General features: G+C 38.6%; 1 protein-coding gene across 3 annotated transcripts; it reads left to right on the top strand.

Moving 5' to 3' along the window:
* Positions 1–309: 309 nt before the first annotated feature.
* On the top strand, positions 310–17,105 carry LOC131325829 (uncharacterized). 3 transcript variants are annotated; one of them, XM_058358300.1, is made up of 10 exons: positions 310–632; positions 3,697–3,768; positions 6,380–6,502; positions 7,651–7,710; positions 12,368–12,464; positions 12,581–12,654; positions 15,486–15,539; positions 15,642–15,725; positions 15,807–15,891; positions 16,721–17,105. In XM_058358300.1, exons 1-10 carry the CDS (start codon positions 366–368, stop codon positions 16,729–16,731), a joined length of 927 nt encoding a protein of 308 aa, XP_058214283.1. In that variant the 5' UTR covers positions 310–365; the 3' UTR covers positions 16,732–17,105. The 3 variants fall into 3 exon arrangements, with proteins under 3 accessions (XP_058214283.1, XP_058214284.1, XP_058214282.1); XM_058358301.1 differs by having other exon boundaries at positions 15,807–15,900; XM_058358299.1 differs by having other exon boundaries at positions 15,807–17,105.
* Positions 17,106–17,327: the final 222 nt, after the last annotated feature.

The raw sequence follows: 17,327 nt of genomic DNA, 5'->3' as shown, positions 1-17,327 counted from the left end.
GTAAAATATTTTTTCAAGGGTTGCTGTAAAAAATCAACTCAATCCAATACCTATAGGTGCTTGATCTAATCATCTAACTTTGCATTACCCGAAAATTTGAATGAAAATTTAGATGATTGGATCAAGCACTTATAAGTGTTAGATTGAGCTGATTTTCATGGGGACTCTTGAAAAAATATTTTATATTTAATGAACGAGTCGAATTATTTGTTTGGGCCCGTGGTGGACCCCACCACAAAATCTGTGCACAATCTGTCTGTACCAGTAGCATGGTTCTATCAAATTTTGGGTCAAACTCAACCCCACACACACTCTCTCTCTCACACACACACGGCGACACCAACTGGAGTCACCCAACGGCTAAGATGGCGACCCTTTTGCCATCACCGATAACTTCTTCTTCTTCAATCCCTCCCCCTTTTTCTTTTTCCTCATCCCAATCCCTGCGAGGTCGTTCTACTCAGACCCTATGCTGCACGAACAGCAGAAGAGCTGCTCGATTTCCAGTGCTTCCGGTGAACCCTAGTTTCAGCAACATTAAGGGCTCTTTCCTGCCAAGCCTCGCTCCGGCCGCCAGGACTTCCCCGTGGGTTACGCGGGTGTATGTGGACTGGGTTTCTGGCCCTGCGTTTGTACTACTCTCTCTCTCTCCACCCTGCCTTCACTTCTTTAATCTTTGTGCTGTATGCATACATACATACATACATAAATATATAGTGCATACGTCTTGATACGCACTCGTGTTTATGCTTTTACTAGCTTTGTGCCCGTTGGATGCGCAACACAATAGAAAGAATGGTTACATTGGTTGTTTTCGTTCTCATGAATTGAGCGGGCACAACACTAGTAATGAACATTTGCTTATAGTATAGTATACATAGATTTGTAACTAGAAGTCCGGTGTGCATAATTAGATTTAAATTCTTCTAGAAGAATTTATTTATCTTTGGCAAGTTAACTTCATCATTAAGGGGTTGGCCTTAGGGGGTTTGTTCCCTCTCACAGTCATTCAACTCAGCTTGTAAGGATAAGTTCAAGGTGCACGCAAACTGGCTGACACTCTTCATTACCGGGCAAAAAAAGTTTAGTAACTTTATTAGGATAAGTCTAAGGTGCTAGCAAATTGGCCTGTGGTACTCTCTTTATTACAGGGAAGAAGAAGTTTTAGCTTTATTAGGAAACCACCAAAAAGGATAGGACGGGATAGCCCTGAAAATCCGAACAACCAAACAGGAGCGAGCTCTCAAGAAACCAATGATGCTAAAACAACTAGAAACCAATGTCGCGTATCCTACTATTCTTTTCATTTAGAAGTAAAATCGATATGTAGCTCCAATAAATCTTATGATACGCATACGATATGATATGTATTTTACTTTTCATGAAATGCATCCGCAGTGAATCTTTAAAACCTGCTCTTTTTAAACTTCATATGGGGATTTCACCTCTTGAGCATCAACAGTTTACCACAAAATACCAATGCCCCACTTCAAGAAGACTGTTTAACCCTCCATCATGTTGAAAAAGGAAAAAGAATCCCTTGATCGTTTTTGCCATGATGTCCTACAAACTGAACTTGCCCCAGATCTTACCAGCTATGTTTTTTACAACAGTAAAAGGAAGTTTCTAGTCAGTGAAATAACCCACAAGGCAGTTATGCCACTTATCACTTCTCACCTGCAATAGCCTCAACTATGGGGGAGGGACCCAAACCTGGTTTCCATAACCATAGGGGAGAAGAACTCAAGTTTTGCACATTCCTATCCATCACCATCTTTGATCAATTGATCTTTCCAAGGACTCCCACCGGGCCTTCAGCAGTCTTAAACCCCGAGCCCCTATTTTCCCTACTTGGTTAGGGTTTTTGATTTCTTATCAAGCATCTCAAGAAGCACAGTATCTTCTATCCTCAAATTTTAAGTTGTCTAATTGTAGGACTATTGGTATCCCCAGGTTTAAGGTTTTCAGTAGTAAAACCTGTAAGTTGGTCCAGTCGATCAATCAAATTTGTCGAGGCATTCAAAACATGGAATGCCTCCTTAGAAGATGCTCAAGAGGATCAGAATGTCACCAACTCAAGTTTCAACTGGATCAGCCAGAACACTCAACCCTCAACTTTTCCCGCCAAAATGGCATTATGGCCTCTAACTGCCTTTTTACACACACTACATAAGAAGGTTTATGTTTAATCTCTAACTATAGTTAGTATCTCTAGTTTCACTCTACATGTCACTGAAAATAACAAATGTTGTACGAAATTGGCACCAAAACTATACATAGAGAGATTAATAGTACCTTCGGCAATTGGCAAGCACCATGCTCGTCTTTCTCTCTATTGAAGGTAGCCAACCAAACTTCTGCGCCTTAGCGGACAAGAAACCTACTTAATACTCTACTCTGAATACAATGGGTTGAGGCCATTTTTGGATGTCTTTGTGATGGTTAAAGTTAATAAGGTGTGGGGCTTGTATTTGGAATGACAATTGAAGGCAGGTATCATCTAGCACTCAAACAGTTATTGAATGCAAATCTAGTAATGTGCCATTTCTAGGTTGCAAAGGCTAATTAAATTGTAGAAATTAATTTTCATCTGAACTAATAAGTTTGGAAAAAGAAAAATGGAGCCAAGTTTTAGAAGAGGCAACAATTGGTTTTCTCCCTTTCTGTATTTGAATAGATTTTTATTCTTACGTTTGTTGCTGCTCTACCTGGTGCTGTTATTCATCCATGTATCTATAGGCTTGGTAGTTTAGTACATTCTCTGCACTCCTTTCTTCCCCCAATGATAATCCCTTCTCTCTCTCTCTCTCTCTCTCTCTCTCTCTCTCTCTCTCTCTCTCTCTCTCTCTGATTATGATCCTCAGTGCCTCACCATTCCAGTTGAGTACTAGAGGTCCATTCCATTGCAAATTGTAGGATATGCTAACCTACTACCTACCTATAGGGGGTCATGGATAACCTTGATAAATGCGTAGGTGTTGTAGTGAAATGTGTGTACAAAGTGTGTATGTGTTTGGAAAAGTACTATGGGATAAGTAAAAAGTATATCGGAAAGTTAAATGTTTTGGTGTTATTCTGAACTTAACCTAGGTGGTGATTAGCATGAGTTCTACTGTTCAAATTCCCTCTCTTTTTTTGAAGTCTTATTAAACTGGTCTTGGTTGTGTCATCTGCTCCATTTTTTTTTATGCCTCTTGCTACAAGCTTGCATGATCTTTGTTTCCACTTTCCGGTATAAGTTATTATCTGTTGTTTGTAGGTTTTGTTTAGTTTGTCTTTGGTATTGCTTTGTTCTTGATTGTCCATTTGGTTAGTCAGATTGCGCTACATTTCTCAATTTGTTCCATTGTTTATTTTACAAATGAAATAAGTGAATTTGAAAGTTTGTTAGTTCATATTTGCTTTGTTTGTTTTGAGTTAGAGTGGGTAATTTTGTATTTTGAAGGAGTATCTTAATTTTCATAAGAAAGTAAGTTCTGTAGATCCTTTATTAGTGGTATTTTTTACAGCTAAAAACGTGCAAGTGAATCAGTTCTAATAGGGCAGTTAGTATTTTGGGAAGAAATAAAAATAAACTTGGTTTCTCCTCTTGATTTTATGTATTCTATTGAATCATGCTGCAGAGGAGGGTTGTTCATATTGGGTGCTTATCCGATGATTGACATTTTCTTCCTTCTGTCTCTGAACTTGCATCAGGTGAATACACAGGAAGCACCAGATGATCTTTCATTTTTTCTCAGAGATAGAATAGTCCACATTTGCTTGCCGGTAGGTGCTTTTATCTAATATTTGTCTTAGTGTCTACTGTTGTTTGGTTTGCCACCTTCTTGGAGTACAAGTACCATAACAGGAAAAGCTAAAATGAAATGATGGTTAAGGGTTTCTTAGGTGGAACCTGGAGTCTAAACATCATACCAACTTTACTTTTCCTTTATTGGGATGACAGCCAGGAGTACATGACAGGTGTTATTGGAAACATAAGTGAGATGTGTTATCTTGGAGGAGGTTTTACTGTACTAGAGGAATTTTAAATAGACAAGAAGAGAATCCAAGTTAATTGGATTGCTGCTACCTATGGGAATGCCTGGTAATGGGGATATCACTAGCCAAACGATATGAACAGTGAACACCATACGCTTATCACAGTGGACTTGTATATTATTTTCCTAGCCTTCTATATTCGTATACGGAATGGAACTTTGGGTTCCAAGTTGTAGTTATGTCGCGTCTCTGTTTAGAATGGATGACACGAACATACTAAATGCAGTTGAAAGTTTTGTAACTGCAGACTCTAAGAAATGTTAAATGGGCAAATAAAGTTTGGATTCATCTGCCTGGAATATGACTCGAATCTCGATCTGATGCATGGCAGGAGATTGCCAGTAGGCCCAGTACTGATCTGAACTCCATAAGTTAGGTTAACTATTTTTGTGAGCAGCAGAGATCCATGCAGTGTTGATGGACGGAGATTATTGAAATAATAGTGGTATTTCCTTTTGAACATTTACGTATGACTCACTATAACCCAATACCTTTAAGAGGAAGACTCCAAACTGGCCTCTCAGGTACTCTAATATATGTTCTTTTGATTGTCTTGCTTTATGTATATTTTTAACACATAGAAAATCCAACGTGGGCTCCAGTTCGTTTTGATTGTCTCCAACTTAGTGTGGGCTACTTCTAAGAAGATTTCCTGCTAAATGGGTGGACTGAGTTGCCTTAGTGACTATATGCTTACATAAGCAAGAATTGCACGGTGTGGAACTTGACTTGGCCAAGAGATGCAATTTTGGGAATATATGACATGGTGGTGCTTTTGGAAAGGCTCTATGGCCTGCCAAATGGTGGCTGGCTCTTTGAGGGCATATGGTGTAAAGTCCTATTAGGCTATTATCAAGCTCTTTGCAATGGGCAGTCTCCTCCTCACCTTTGGAATGCCATTTGTGGGACACTTGCATGCCCCAAGATTGTTTTGCTTGGCTTGCGATTCAAGAAAGGTCTTCACTGTTTAAAACTTCATACAAAAAAGAAGATTATCGTTAATTGGTATTGTATGTGTAAAACAGATGGCGAATCGGGGGCTAACCTTCTTTTTTGTTGCTCAGTGGCTTGGGATCTTTTGACCTTCGTTATTTTCCTGGTTAGGGATAAAAAGCGTGTTTCCGCCCAAGTGACTTCTTCATTGTTTCAAAGGGGCTAGCTTTGGTTGAAGGCAGAGGAAGATTTTGGAAATCGTCCTGTGAGTTTTGATTTGCTTACATGGCGTGAAAGAGATCAATGTCACTTTGATGGCATTGGAAGTCCTTTGTATCGACTTGGAGTAATTATCCTAGACGTCGCTTATTCCTAGAGAGGGATCCTTTCCTCGAACAATTCTTAGACTTTGTAGGGCTTTTTTTTTAAAAATCTTTGTGGGCCATGACTAGGGCTACAAACTAGCCAAATCAAGCCGAGCTTTAGAATGTTCAGGTTCATTTGTTAACTTTTTAAGTGAACTCAAACCAAGCTCGAGCCCACCTCTCCTAGGTTTTCATCTAACTCGAACTTATTCACGAGCCTTAATAAGTCACAAATATTAAATATTTGTGCTCTCGTACAGGTCTAGAACTGCTAATAAAAAATTTATCTTGTACATAAATAAGTTCATACATACATAAAACTACAAAGGTTGTGTTTGGTTGAGAGTTTAGTTTAGTTTAGTTTTGGTAGTGGGTGGAGAGAGAAATAGAGTAATGATTGAAGATAGGGGTAAAGATTGGAGAGAGATAGAGAGAGATGTGAAAGTAATAATTGGAAAAATAGGGTAATAATTGGAGAAAAAAGTAGGATAATGATTGGAAAACAAAACTAAAACAAAACTAAAATGGCAAACGAACAAAGCCAAAAAGACTTTGAAATGTAAGTTTGTAGTACTTTTAAAAGTTTATGCATGTACATGTTATTAAATCTTCATTATGTACGAGTAAAAGTTTATACCTATCTGTGAAATTATACACACACACACACCCCCCCGGGTTTCGAGCCTAAGCGAGCCAAATACTGTCAGGTTCAGGTTTGCTCATTTATTACACGAGTCTAAAATTGAGGTCAATTCTTTTAGTACCCGAATCAAATTTGAACGAGCCTTTACCGAGTCAAGTCTCGAACAGTTCACAAACGGCTCTATTCATTTGCAGCCCTAGCCATGATTGTGTATGGGGCCTTTTGTGTTGTAGCCTTTGCTTTTTTTGTACAGGGGGTATTTCCTTTATTCATCATTTGTAATCGATTCAATTACAAAAAGAAAGAAGCGGTAGCACTATGGAGAATAGTGTTTCCTATTTCCTTGTAATTAATTATGCTGTCTTTTTCACTGAACAAGGAAAACATTTCTTTCCAGTTTGAGACAGACGTAACAGAGCTTGTGCTTGCACAATTAATGTACTTGGAATCAAAGAATCCTGATAAGCCGATAAGTTTTTATATAGACTCTACTGGATCAGAGAATGAGGATGGTGAAACTGTGAGTCTCCTGTTGATTATTTTTACTGATCTTGCTTCCTTATGCCTTTATTCTCAATAATGTCATTTTACACCCTAGAATGTTCTTGAGAATAGTTTACAATATGCTTGTAATCCCAGTATTGACCTGTGAAGGGATGAGATCATGTAATTCTCTTGTTAATTTAAAAACATACTTGTGCATCAACATTAAGCTGTAGCCTTTAAAATACTCTCTCCAAAAATTCTCACTTTTGTGGATGAATAAATAGACAATAAGGTCCAGCATAACTTCTCACATTCTCAATTTAAGGAGAATCATTTATCTAGAATCTAGATAATGTTAGTTTTATTTTCCCCATCACCTGAACTCGCTAATCATCTAGAGGAATATAATTTAATGCTTCCTTATCTAAATTTAAGCTGAAATTTGTATTAATTGATTCGCTGTCTTTTCAATTTTCAGAAAACTTTCTTCATGTCATAGTACTTGGAGATATTCAGTAGACCTAGCTACCAAATAAAAGAACGTGAAATATCCATAACATATGTAGCATGAAGGGTTCCTATTCTATGTAATGCTGTTTACTTTAAGGGGATGTCTTTTCTTTAAGGGTAATTCTATTTGAACCTGAAATACTTCTCTTTAACCCCAAATTCTTAGTACACCCATTAGGTAAATATTAAAAGTATTCTTTCTATACCCTAAAAGGTCCTACCATTATCCTTGAATATCCTAAACCAAGTTAAAAACTCTTTGCAGCCGTTTCTTGTAATATCTCTCTCTAAACCCCAACTTAAAACCCCATTAAGAACCCTAGCTTGAACAATTCCAGGAAGAAACAAACGATATGGACTCTTGCTGGGAAAAATCTCTATGTTGCCATTATCTCGGCCACTGTCAACGGTCAAGCAACAAATCCACTATAGCTAGAAAATGAAAGAAAACAGTTTCGACAAAACCAGCTGTTCAGAATTGCAGAGCCGAACAGAACAGAATGTTCAGTTCTGTGTATCTGAACAATTGCTCATTTGATTGATTTGTATTGTCGTACAGAGTAACTTTGTGCGGACACAAGGACGTTCAGCTCGGCATACTATATTTAAGTATTCATTTTGTTGGTTCTTATGGCTGTTTTATTTTGATGGGCCCACTTAACTATTATTCAGGTTGGGATGGAGACTGAGGGCTTTGCAATATATGATGCTGTGATGCAGTTAAGATGTGAGGTATGACCCTGCTATAGTAGTTGTTAGTAGTTATATAGTTTAAGTATTAGTGAATGAGGGTATTTGAGCCTTTTGTTATTTTGTACTTAAGTGATATATATATAGAGAGAGAGAGTCCACTTCTCCTAAGGACCCCACCTCATTTTAATAAAATGCAGACCTCCCTTTCCGATCGAATTTCAATGATCCGAGCCGCTCAATGTGTTCAGATCGTGATTTTAAGGGTACCCGCTAGGAATCAGCAAAAAAAAAGACCGGGAAGGGCTTCATCCGAGCAGTTTTTGTTTGTTTTTTATCGAACGGTTCAAATAAAAACTGCTCAAATCAAGCCCTTCCAGGCCATTTTTTTTGCCGATTTTTCGCGGGTATTCTTAAAATCACGTTCTGAACACACTGAGCGGCTCGGATCATCGAAATCCGATCGGAAAAGGTGAGAAATGGGGAGGTCCGCATATAAGGTCCTTATTTTAAAGTCCTTACTTGAAGATTATATATATATATATATATATATATATATATATATATATAGAGTCCCCTTCTCCTAAGGACCACCTTATTTTAATAAAATAAGGACCTCCCTTTCCCGATCAAATTTTGATGATCCGAGCCGCTCAATGTATTCAGAACGTGATTTTAAGGGTACCCGCGAGAAATCAGCAAAAAAAAAACCGGGAAGGGCTTCATCCAAGCAGTTTTTGTTATGTTTTTATCAAACGGTTCAAATAAAAACTGCTCAAATCAAGCCCTTCCCGGTCATTTTTTTTTGCCGATTTCTCGCGGGTACCCTTAAAATCACGTTCTGAACACATTGAGCGGCTCGGATCATCGAAATTCAATCGGAAAATGGGAGAAATGGGGAGGTCCTTATTTTAACTAAAATAAGGACCTCCTTATTTGAAAATAACTGTATATATATATATATATATATATATATATATATATATATATATATATATATATATATATATCTATATATATATATATATATATAAGAATTTTCAAGTGAGGGATCCCTCATTTTGTTAAAATGAGGGACTTTCATTTCCCGATCAAAATTTGAAAATCCGAACCGTTCAATGTGTGCAGAATGTAATTTTAAGGGTCCCCGCGAGAAATCAGCAAAAAAAATGACCGGGAAGGGCGTCATCCGAGCAGTTTTTTTTGAACCGTTCAATGAAAACTGCTCGGATGAAGCCCTTCCCGGTCATTTTTTTTGCTGATTTCTCACGGGGACCCTTAAAATCATGTTTTGATCACTTTGAGCGGCTCGGATCATCGAAATTCAATCGGGAAGGAGAGTCCCGCATTTTAATAAAATGAGGGATCCCTTACCGGAACCTAACTCTATATATATATATATATATATATATATATATATAGAGTCTTCTTCTCCTAAGAACCACTTTAACTTAATAAAATGAGGACCTCCCTTTTCCGATAGAATTTCGATGATCCAAGCCGTTCAATGTGTTCAGAACGTGATTTTAAGGGTATCCGTGAGAAATCAACAACAAAAAAATGACCGAAAAGGCTTCATTTGAGCAGTGTTTGTTTGTTTTTATCGAACGGTGCAAATAAAAACTGCTCGGATGAAGCCCTTCCCGGTCATTTTTTTTGTTGATTCCTCACGAGTACTTTTAAAATCACGTTTTGAACACATTGAGCAGCTCGGATCATCGAAATTCAAACGGAAAATGGGAGAAATGGAGAGGTCGTTATTTTAACTAAAATAAGGACCTCCTCATTTGAAGATGACTGATATATATATATAGAGGAATTTTTAAGTGAGGGATCCCTCATTTTGTTAAAATGAGGAACTTTCATTTCCCGATCAAATTTTGAAAATCCGAACCGTTCAATGTGTGCAGAACGTAATTTTAAGGGTCCTCGCGAGAAATCAGCAAAAAAAATGACCGGGAAGGGCGTCATCCGAGCAGTTTTTTTTGAACTGTTCAATGAAAACTGCTCGGATGAAGCCCTTCCCGGTCATTTTTTTGGCTGATTTCACACTGGGACCCTTAAAATCACGTTCTGATCACTTTGAGCGGCTCGGATCATCGAAATTCAATCGGGAAGGGGAGTCCCGTATTTTAATAAAATGAGGGATCCCTCACCGGAACCTAACTCCAGTCATCTTCAAATGAGGAAGTCCTTATTTTAGTTAAAATGCGGACCTCCTCATTTCTCCCATTTTCCGATCGAATTTCGATGATCCGAGCCGCTCAATGTGTTCAGAACGTGATTTTAAGGGTACCCGCGAAAAACCGGCAAAAAAAATGACCGGGAAGGGCTTCATCCGAGCAGTTTTTGTTTGAACCGTTTGATAAAAAACAAACAAAAACTGCTCGGATGAAGCCCTTTCCGGTCATTTTTTTTGCTAATTTCTCGCCGGTACCCTTAAAATCACGTTCTGAACACATTGAGCGCCTCGGATCATCGAAATTCAATCGGGAAAGGGAGGTCCGCATTTTATTAAAATGAGATGGTCCTTACGGGAAACAGACTATATATATATATCAATGACAGATGTGTGTTAGGATATATCAAACACCCTAAACACTTTACCTAATTGTATTACTAACAGACATGCGGTATTTGAATTTATTGGAAATGTTGTCGTCATTGTGGTCCGAATGTAAGGTGTCTCATTTCCCATACTGTGACTGTTAATTAGACACAAAGTTTGCTTAGTATAACAGGGCAAAGACATAGGTTGGAGCTTTGCTATAGTACCACTGCGTTATAATAGGCCCATTGGCAATGAGTGGAGAGGCCATGATTATATACTAGTTTTGGAAGTTATAGTTTACCAATGTGGGACTAGCTCTAACACTCTCCCGCATTTGCGACCTTGACTCACACGTGGAGAGGTAAACAACGGATCCATGACATAAGGATTACAATGAACAACAAAACAAGGTGCACGTAAGGCACAAAAAACGGGGGCAATTAATCAAGAGAGTCTTATCCAAAAGCATCCGAAAGTCTAGCTCTGATGTCATATTTAAGCATCCAACTCAAAACCAATTGACAATGAGTAAAGAGGCAGGCTCATATACTAGTTTTGGATGTTATAAATTATAATTAACCAATGTGGGACTAGCTCTATCAAAGACAATTGAAAATGCTTGCTTTCTCAAAAAGGTCTATCAAGAGTTGTATTTACAAACAGGTATGCCTACGTGCCAACAAAAGAATACGTTTTAGTTGGGATTCTTCCAGAATTTAGTTTTTGTGATCTTTTACCCTATTTGGCTATTTCCAATGGATGACTCCTGAACCTACTTGCTAGGGGTGTGAACGGCTTGGTTGATTCAGTTATTGACCATTTTTACAACCGAACTGAGTGTTTTGGTTTTCCAAAGTTCAAAACCGATCCCGACCGATCTAGGCTCGGTTGAATTGGTTCGGCTATTTCGGTGTCAGTCGGTTTATTTCGGTTTTGGGTTAACTCCATAAGGGCACCATTAACTCCAGCAAAAAACAGCAGATTTTGCTCACAAATGCGGCACCCAACTCCCAAACAAGGCCCTAAAGCCATGGACATAAGACTGTAAAAAGACAAAATGCAGAACCTCAGATTTAAAAAATAGAAGCTCAGAATATGAAAAATGCAGAATTTTAGAGTTCTTCTCAAGCTTCTTTGGTCTTCCCTTGACTTCTCCACTCCTCCTGGTGACCGATCTTTGTATGCGCACACGAGAGAGAGGAGCTGATATCTTCAAGCACCATCTCTTTCAATTGGTGGAAGAAAAGTTGAGAGAGAGAACTTCTGAAGGGTTATAGGATTTTGGGGAAACAAGATAGGGTTACAGGGAATTTGGATGGTTGTGATCTGAAGCGTGGAAGACCAAGATCTAAAGCTCATTTATGCCTCTTATGCCTATTTGGGTTGGTTTGATTTCAAATGGTTCAGAGCCCATAAAAAGAATGAAAACCAAACCGAAATATGGGGTTTCGCAAAAAATAAACTGAACTGAACCGAGCAGTTTGCACAAACCGAATCAAATCGAATTTTTTGGGGGTAAGATTGTATTTTCACCCCTACTACTAGCCCAGTTTCGATTGCTTTTATGTTTTTTGGGATGCAATTTTCTCATAGTTAGATCATTTTTATGTTTGGAAAAGGTCTTGAACTACATAGGGGCAAGACCAATTAGCCTTTCATTCACTACTTCCGATAGGCATTGATTGGGTTCAGTGGCTTTCACTTAGCAATTCGGTCAATGGGGCAGTTCACTCGCTTGACACTCTAGGAAAAGAACAGATTAAACGGCTTTATAAGACACTTTTGTGTTCCCCATAAAACTGAGTAAATGTGAATCCGGACTTGAATTTGTCCAGTTGCTGTCTCTGCTTGATATGAGATTTAGGGATAGCCAATTTTTCCTGATCTCCGAAGGATGATCGAGCAAATTCCACTATGGAAATGGCTTCATTGAGGATCTGTGACCTAACAAAGAATTTGACTGTATGATATTATGGGAAAATAAAATGCGAGTATGTCATGGGTTCATAAATGTACTTTGCATGATATCCAAGGAGTTTCATGATCAATTGAATTCCACTAGATAAATTATTGCTTCATCGCTGGAATCTTCCCGATAATTTTGGTGTCTCCGTGCTGTCTTTCCTCATTTTTTTGGGTAATATGCAGGTACGTACTATGTGCCTTGGAGAAGCTGTAGGTCCGGCATGCCTCTTACTTGCGGCAGGAACCAAGGGCAAGCGGTATATGTTTCCGAATGCATCCGGTATGAACTTTGCTTGTTTACTTTGGTGTACTGTAAGTTTTGTAGCTATTCTGTATTTTCTTGCATCTGGATTCAATTAAAAGTTTCTGAGGGCTCTCACTTGAGCTTTGTTCCAGCCATTTTAGAAGAGCCTGTGGTCCCACCACTTGGATTAATGGAGCCCAGTTATGTTAATCTCATTACAAAGGAGGTTAGTCATACTCAATCTTGTTATGTTGCTTCCTGGCTTTCAAGTGTGAATTGTGGTGGAAGTTTAATGTTAGTATTTAGCACATGGTCTTCATAGGGAGATTATGATTATTGTTTGCTTAAAAGAGTTTATCCGACCTACACGTCATTATCATTTTAATGCTAAATATTTGTAAATATATAATGAAGCTGCCGGTTCTGCTTTGGCTGACCGAGCAAGGAGCAACCAACATATATCATCTGACTGATTAATGTTTACTTAATGTGAATGCCAGTTCATTTTCTGTTTTTTTGGTAATATGGTGCCTCTGCATATGTAGTTCCATGGGGTGGAAGTACTAAGGTATGTATTGTATGATAAGCTATGATTGGAAACTAGGATTGGAGCATCCAACATATGAAGTTCCATGTTGCACGAGTGACCCTTATAATTGGTGCCCGCCCTTAGGTTGTCAGGATGGGTGTCATATGCAGGCTTTTTCTAATGGCGATTCATGTTTGAAGTTGCATAGAAAGAGGGACGTTTCTTGGAAGAGATTAAACATTTATAGCCCGAAACGTCAAAGAAAAGGGGCATTAGGGAAAAGTAGTAACGTACTATATACGCAAACACGCATGGGCAGCGTACTTCATGTTTCCCATCGGTGTTGTCCTGGTGCTCTAAGTTCAGAGTTATCAGCCCACATACACAAGGTTGGTCCTAAGCAGATGATTGTTCAACTGGATTATTCTCTTGTGGAAAACGTTTCTGGAAATTTTCATCATGCTCAACGTGTGATAGTTGAGGATGTGTCAGTGGCTCATGCCCAGTCCTTGGGCATATACGCCCGCAAGGCGGCGCCTCATCCTCCAATTGTTTTGGGCCAAATTAGGGCTGCCATCTGGAATACTTTTGTTAAATTGTTGAGTCTTGCTTAATTACTTCAATGATGGATCAGCGGCAAATGTCAGGCTTCTACAAGCACGTCTTGAGTTCGAGTCTCGTGCCCTTGCTCATTGTTTTTAAATGCTTAAATGGTCAAAAGAATTTTTCCTAGACAATTTTGATGATGGCTTTCAAACCCAAAACAACAGGTTAATGATTGTATATTTTCATTGCACCAATGCATATTGTGATGACCCGAATTCTTACAACACCTTAAAAATTATCTTCTCTCTCTCTCTCTCTCTCTCTCTCTCTCTCTCTCTCTTTCCTTCTTCTTCTTCTTCTTCTTCTTCTTCTCCTCCCTTTATCCCCACCACTTGTTCTGCAAAATTATTGAAACCCTTTTTCAACTTTATCTAAAAATGTGAGCGTGGTTTGCAGAATTTTTAGATAAAGTAGATAAAAGGTGTGGTTCTGCAAATTCTCTCATCTGGTGGGTAAAGGGCGTGGTTCTCGCTGGTGGTTTCAAGATTTGGGCAAGATTGGTATTTGAGTAAGGACTGGTTTTGGTGAAACTAGATGAGAAAGAGAGAAGGATTTGAATTTTTTTTGGTCATGTTTCATTTGTTTTTCTCCAAAAAAAAAAATGCCATCTCAACGTGTATTTCACCATTTCAGCATACAATTTGCCATCTTAACATCCAAATATGCCACATGTGCAATTTCCGTTAGCAATGGACGGAAATTGACACCGGGTGCCCAATTTAATAACCGCGGATTTGTTCAGGTGTTTATTTGAAATATCACAAAGTTCAGGTGTTTATGAGACATTGATGTGTAAGTTCAGGGGTTCTTTTAAAATTTTGCCAAACTAGTATATGAGCTTGGGCGGTCTCTTCATTCATTGCCAATTGGTTTTGAGTTGCCGATAACCAAACGGCAATTCCAAAACAATAAGATACGCCGCCAATGGGTATCTCTCGAAAGATGATATACTGCAATGGGAATTGCTTGTTCGCAAAGGTGGACTGGTGATGTACAAAGAGCTGTGTGGGCCCTCTGCCGCAACGAGTGGGTATCCACACTAGGCCAGCTTAGCTCATCAAATTTTCCTTGGGCTCAAGTTCAAGCTCGCTGAAAGTATAACGGATAAGTCTGAACATGCTATAACTTGGCTTGGCTCAGCTCGTTTTCGGACAGTTTCCAGCTTAATGGCAATGTATGTCCCTTTGTCTGAGTTTTTCATGGCTCGACTAAGGAAATCCACCGTCGATATGTAGCAATGTAGCTTTTAGGTTAGCATTAGTCTCGTTTTGAAAACCAAAACAACAAAAGCTTCGGCTGAATATCGGAATCCCAGGTGTTATGCACCCATGTATGGGGAGTTCATAAATCCATTCCATTGGCTATTTGCTCTGCACAAGGTACTTGATAAGGGTTTAGGTACTCTGTTGAGCTGTACTTCGTTCTTGGAAGGAGTGCAGAAATTCAATATAAGCTTTTGGTTTCAGGAAGAATAATTGTTTTTCCTTGCATGATAGTTTTTAATGTAGAGAAGGGAAGTTTAGCATGTTGGTCGGGTTCCAACTTTTTGCCTCCTCCATGTTGCCTTCTTTCGCTGCTGATTGAATCACTCACCGTGGATGCAGTGCTTGTAGAAGAATGCTTCATAATGTAGTTTCTTTTTGTTGTGGTGGTCATTGGGCCTTGTTCTGCAGTGGTGTTACTGATTCCACTTTTTTTTTTTTTGATCGGCGTTGCTGATTCCACTTTCCCACGCTATTTATAGCTTCTGGTGAGACCTGAAAGATGGAAAAAAGAAAATCAATCTTCCAACTCAAAGAAAGCTTTTGAAATGCCACTGCTTAGAAATATTACTGCACGTCTTGGTGCTTCTGCACCTACGCTATGTGCTTAAAAGCTATCATTTTATGGGATCTTCAGGCCAACTTAGTTACTTTTTGCAGGTTTTAACACAGAAGCGTATTTTTGCAGAACTCATGGCTAAACACACAGGACAGGTGTGTATCAACGCATTACTAGTAGCATTTCGTATTTGGTTGTTGACGATCAAACTAGATAAGCGTTCAATTCTTAATTGTATAAACTAATGTTTTTGGTAGTCAGTAGAGACTATTGAAGAGGACATGGCCTATGGATTATGTTTGTACGGCGAGGAGGCTATACAATATGGTATCGCTGATCATGTATGTTGTTCAAATTGTCCTTGTTTTTTCCCTATGTATGTATAGACTTCACTGAGCTATTGTGGATTTCTTGGGATTCAGATTCTTCCGCGTGGTAAGAAAAAGATCCGCCCTCAGAAAAAGGTCACAAAGGAGCCCGACCAGAGTTTGGAGCCAAAAATGTCAGGTCATTCTTGTAGATGTCCATACTTGTATCTGTGTTCTCTCAAAGATGTGGTTCTGTATGTGGAATACTGTAACAGGTTACAAAGTCATGTTTGGAGAATATTTACATATGAGAGCATGGAGTATTGATCAGTGTTCTAAAAGTTGGCCGTCTTGGCCGATTAGTCCCTGCCTAGGCGTTAGGCGGTGGTCCAACACCTAGATTAGGCGGCTAACTAGTCAGGTGCTTAGTCCCCCGCCTAGGCGGTAAGCGCCCCTTTTCCGCCTTACTAGCGCCTAGCAATCTTTAGAACATTGGTATTGATAGAACATAGAAGAAGAAATATTACTTTTGCTAATCAGAGAAGTTCAATACAATAGAGAACGCTAATAGAGGTTATTTAGTTCTGTTATTCCTTTTGCTGGCTAGAAGAAAATCCAGGAGCTGATAATGGGGGGTTGTTGATTGCAACCCTAAGATATGTGGATTTTGATTCCCGTGGAACTCTTTTGTTTTCTCATAAGTGAATTCTATCATATGAAGCAAATTTCTATTGATTTGTACGCTAGACAGGACCTATTCTGATTCTTAATTCGTAACTAACAATTTCTGATTCCGGTCACACTTCACTTTTTGGGCTTCTTCTAAAGCTTAAGCTATATAGTAAAAGTTCCCTTTTCATTTAAAATCCAGCTGACTATAGCAAGCCCTTTGTTGACATTAAAATTGCAATGATAAAGATTCTTCAAGGCTATTGCTGTCTGTTCTTATTTTTTTTGCTTTAGTTAGTTGCTTCTTAGTTTTATCTACTCTGTTACTGACCCAACTAATGTGATCAAATCTGTTTCAGGAAATAACTGAGAGAATTGGCTGTAAGGGGAGAGACCTAGCATTTTGGTGGTGTTCTCTCGTATTATGGTTAATGGGCGTGTATTGCGTAGAGACAGTCGGCCTGAAATGTTTGTTCGATCTTCCATTCACGAGAAACGCATTGTATGTATCTCCGATGAGAAATATTTCCAACAAAATTCTTCATAAATTGGCCAACAAAAAAGTGTACTATGATATCTTTTGCCTTTTGAAAGGTAAGATTTTATGTTGTCGTGTAGTAGATTCTTTTTATTTTTTGTTTTCCAATAGACCTTTAAGACAGTCATTTTTACTGTATGATTTGCTATTTGAAGTATGTTCTCCAACCCATGGCTTCAAATTGGAGATGCCAAATTTTTTTCAAAGGTTTATGCGCCCAAATTTGATGCCAGTTGATCATTAGTATTTGTTTCTGTGTACTTCAAAAAAAAAAAAAAAAGAGGCTAATTTTCAGCTAAGTTAAATTCAACACCCTTGGTGTTCTAGAAGACCAAAAATTGTTAATTGGCTTTTCTACCACTGTGAATGAAACCCATTTAATGCTTCTCTCTCTGTCTATGATCGAGACTTCCATTCCAACCTGATCA

Source organism: Rhododendron vialii, chromosome 5a (genome assembly GCF_030253575.1).
Source record: "Rhododendron vialii isolate Sample 1 chromosome 5a, ASM3025357v1".
Taxonomy (NCBI): domain Eukaryota; kingdom Viridiplantae; phylum Streptophyta; class Magnoliopsida; order Ericales; family Ericaceae; genus Rhododendron; species Rhododendron vialii.
This window is presented reverse-complemented; position numbering and strand designations above follow the sequence as displayed.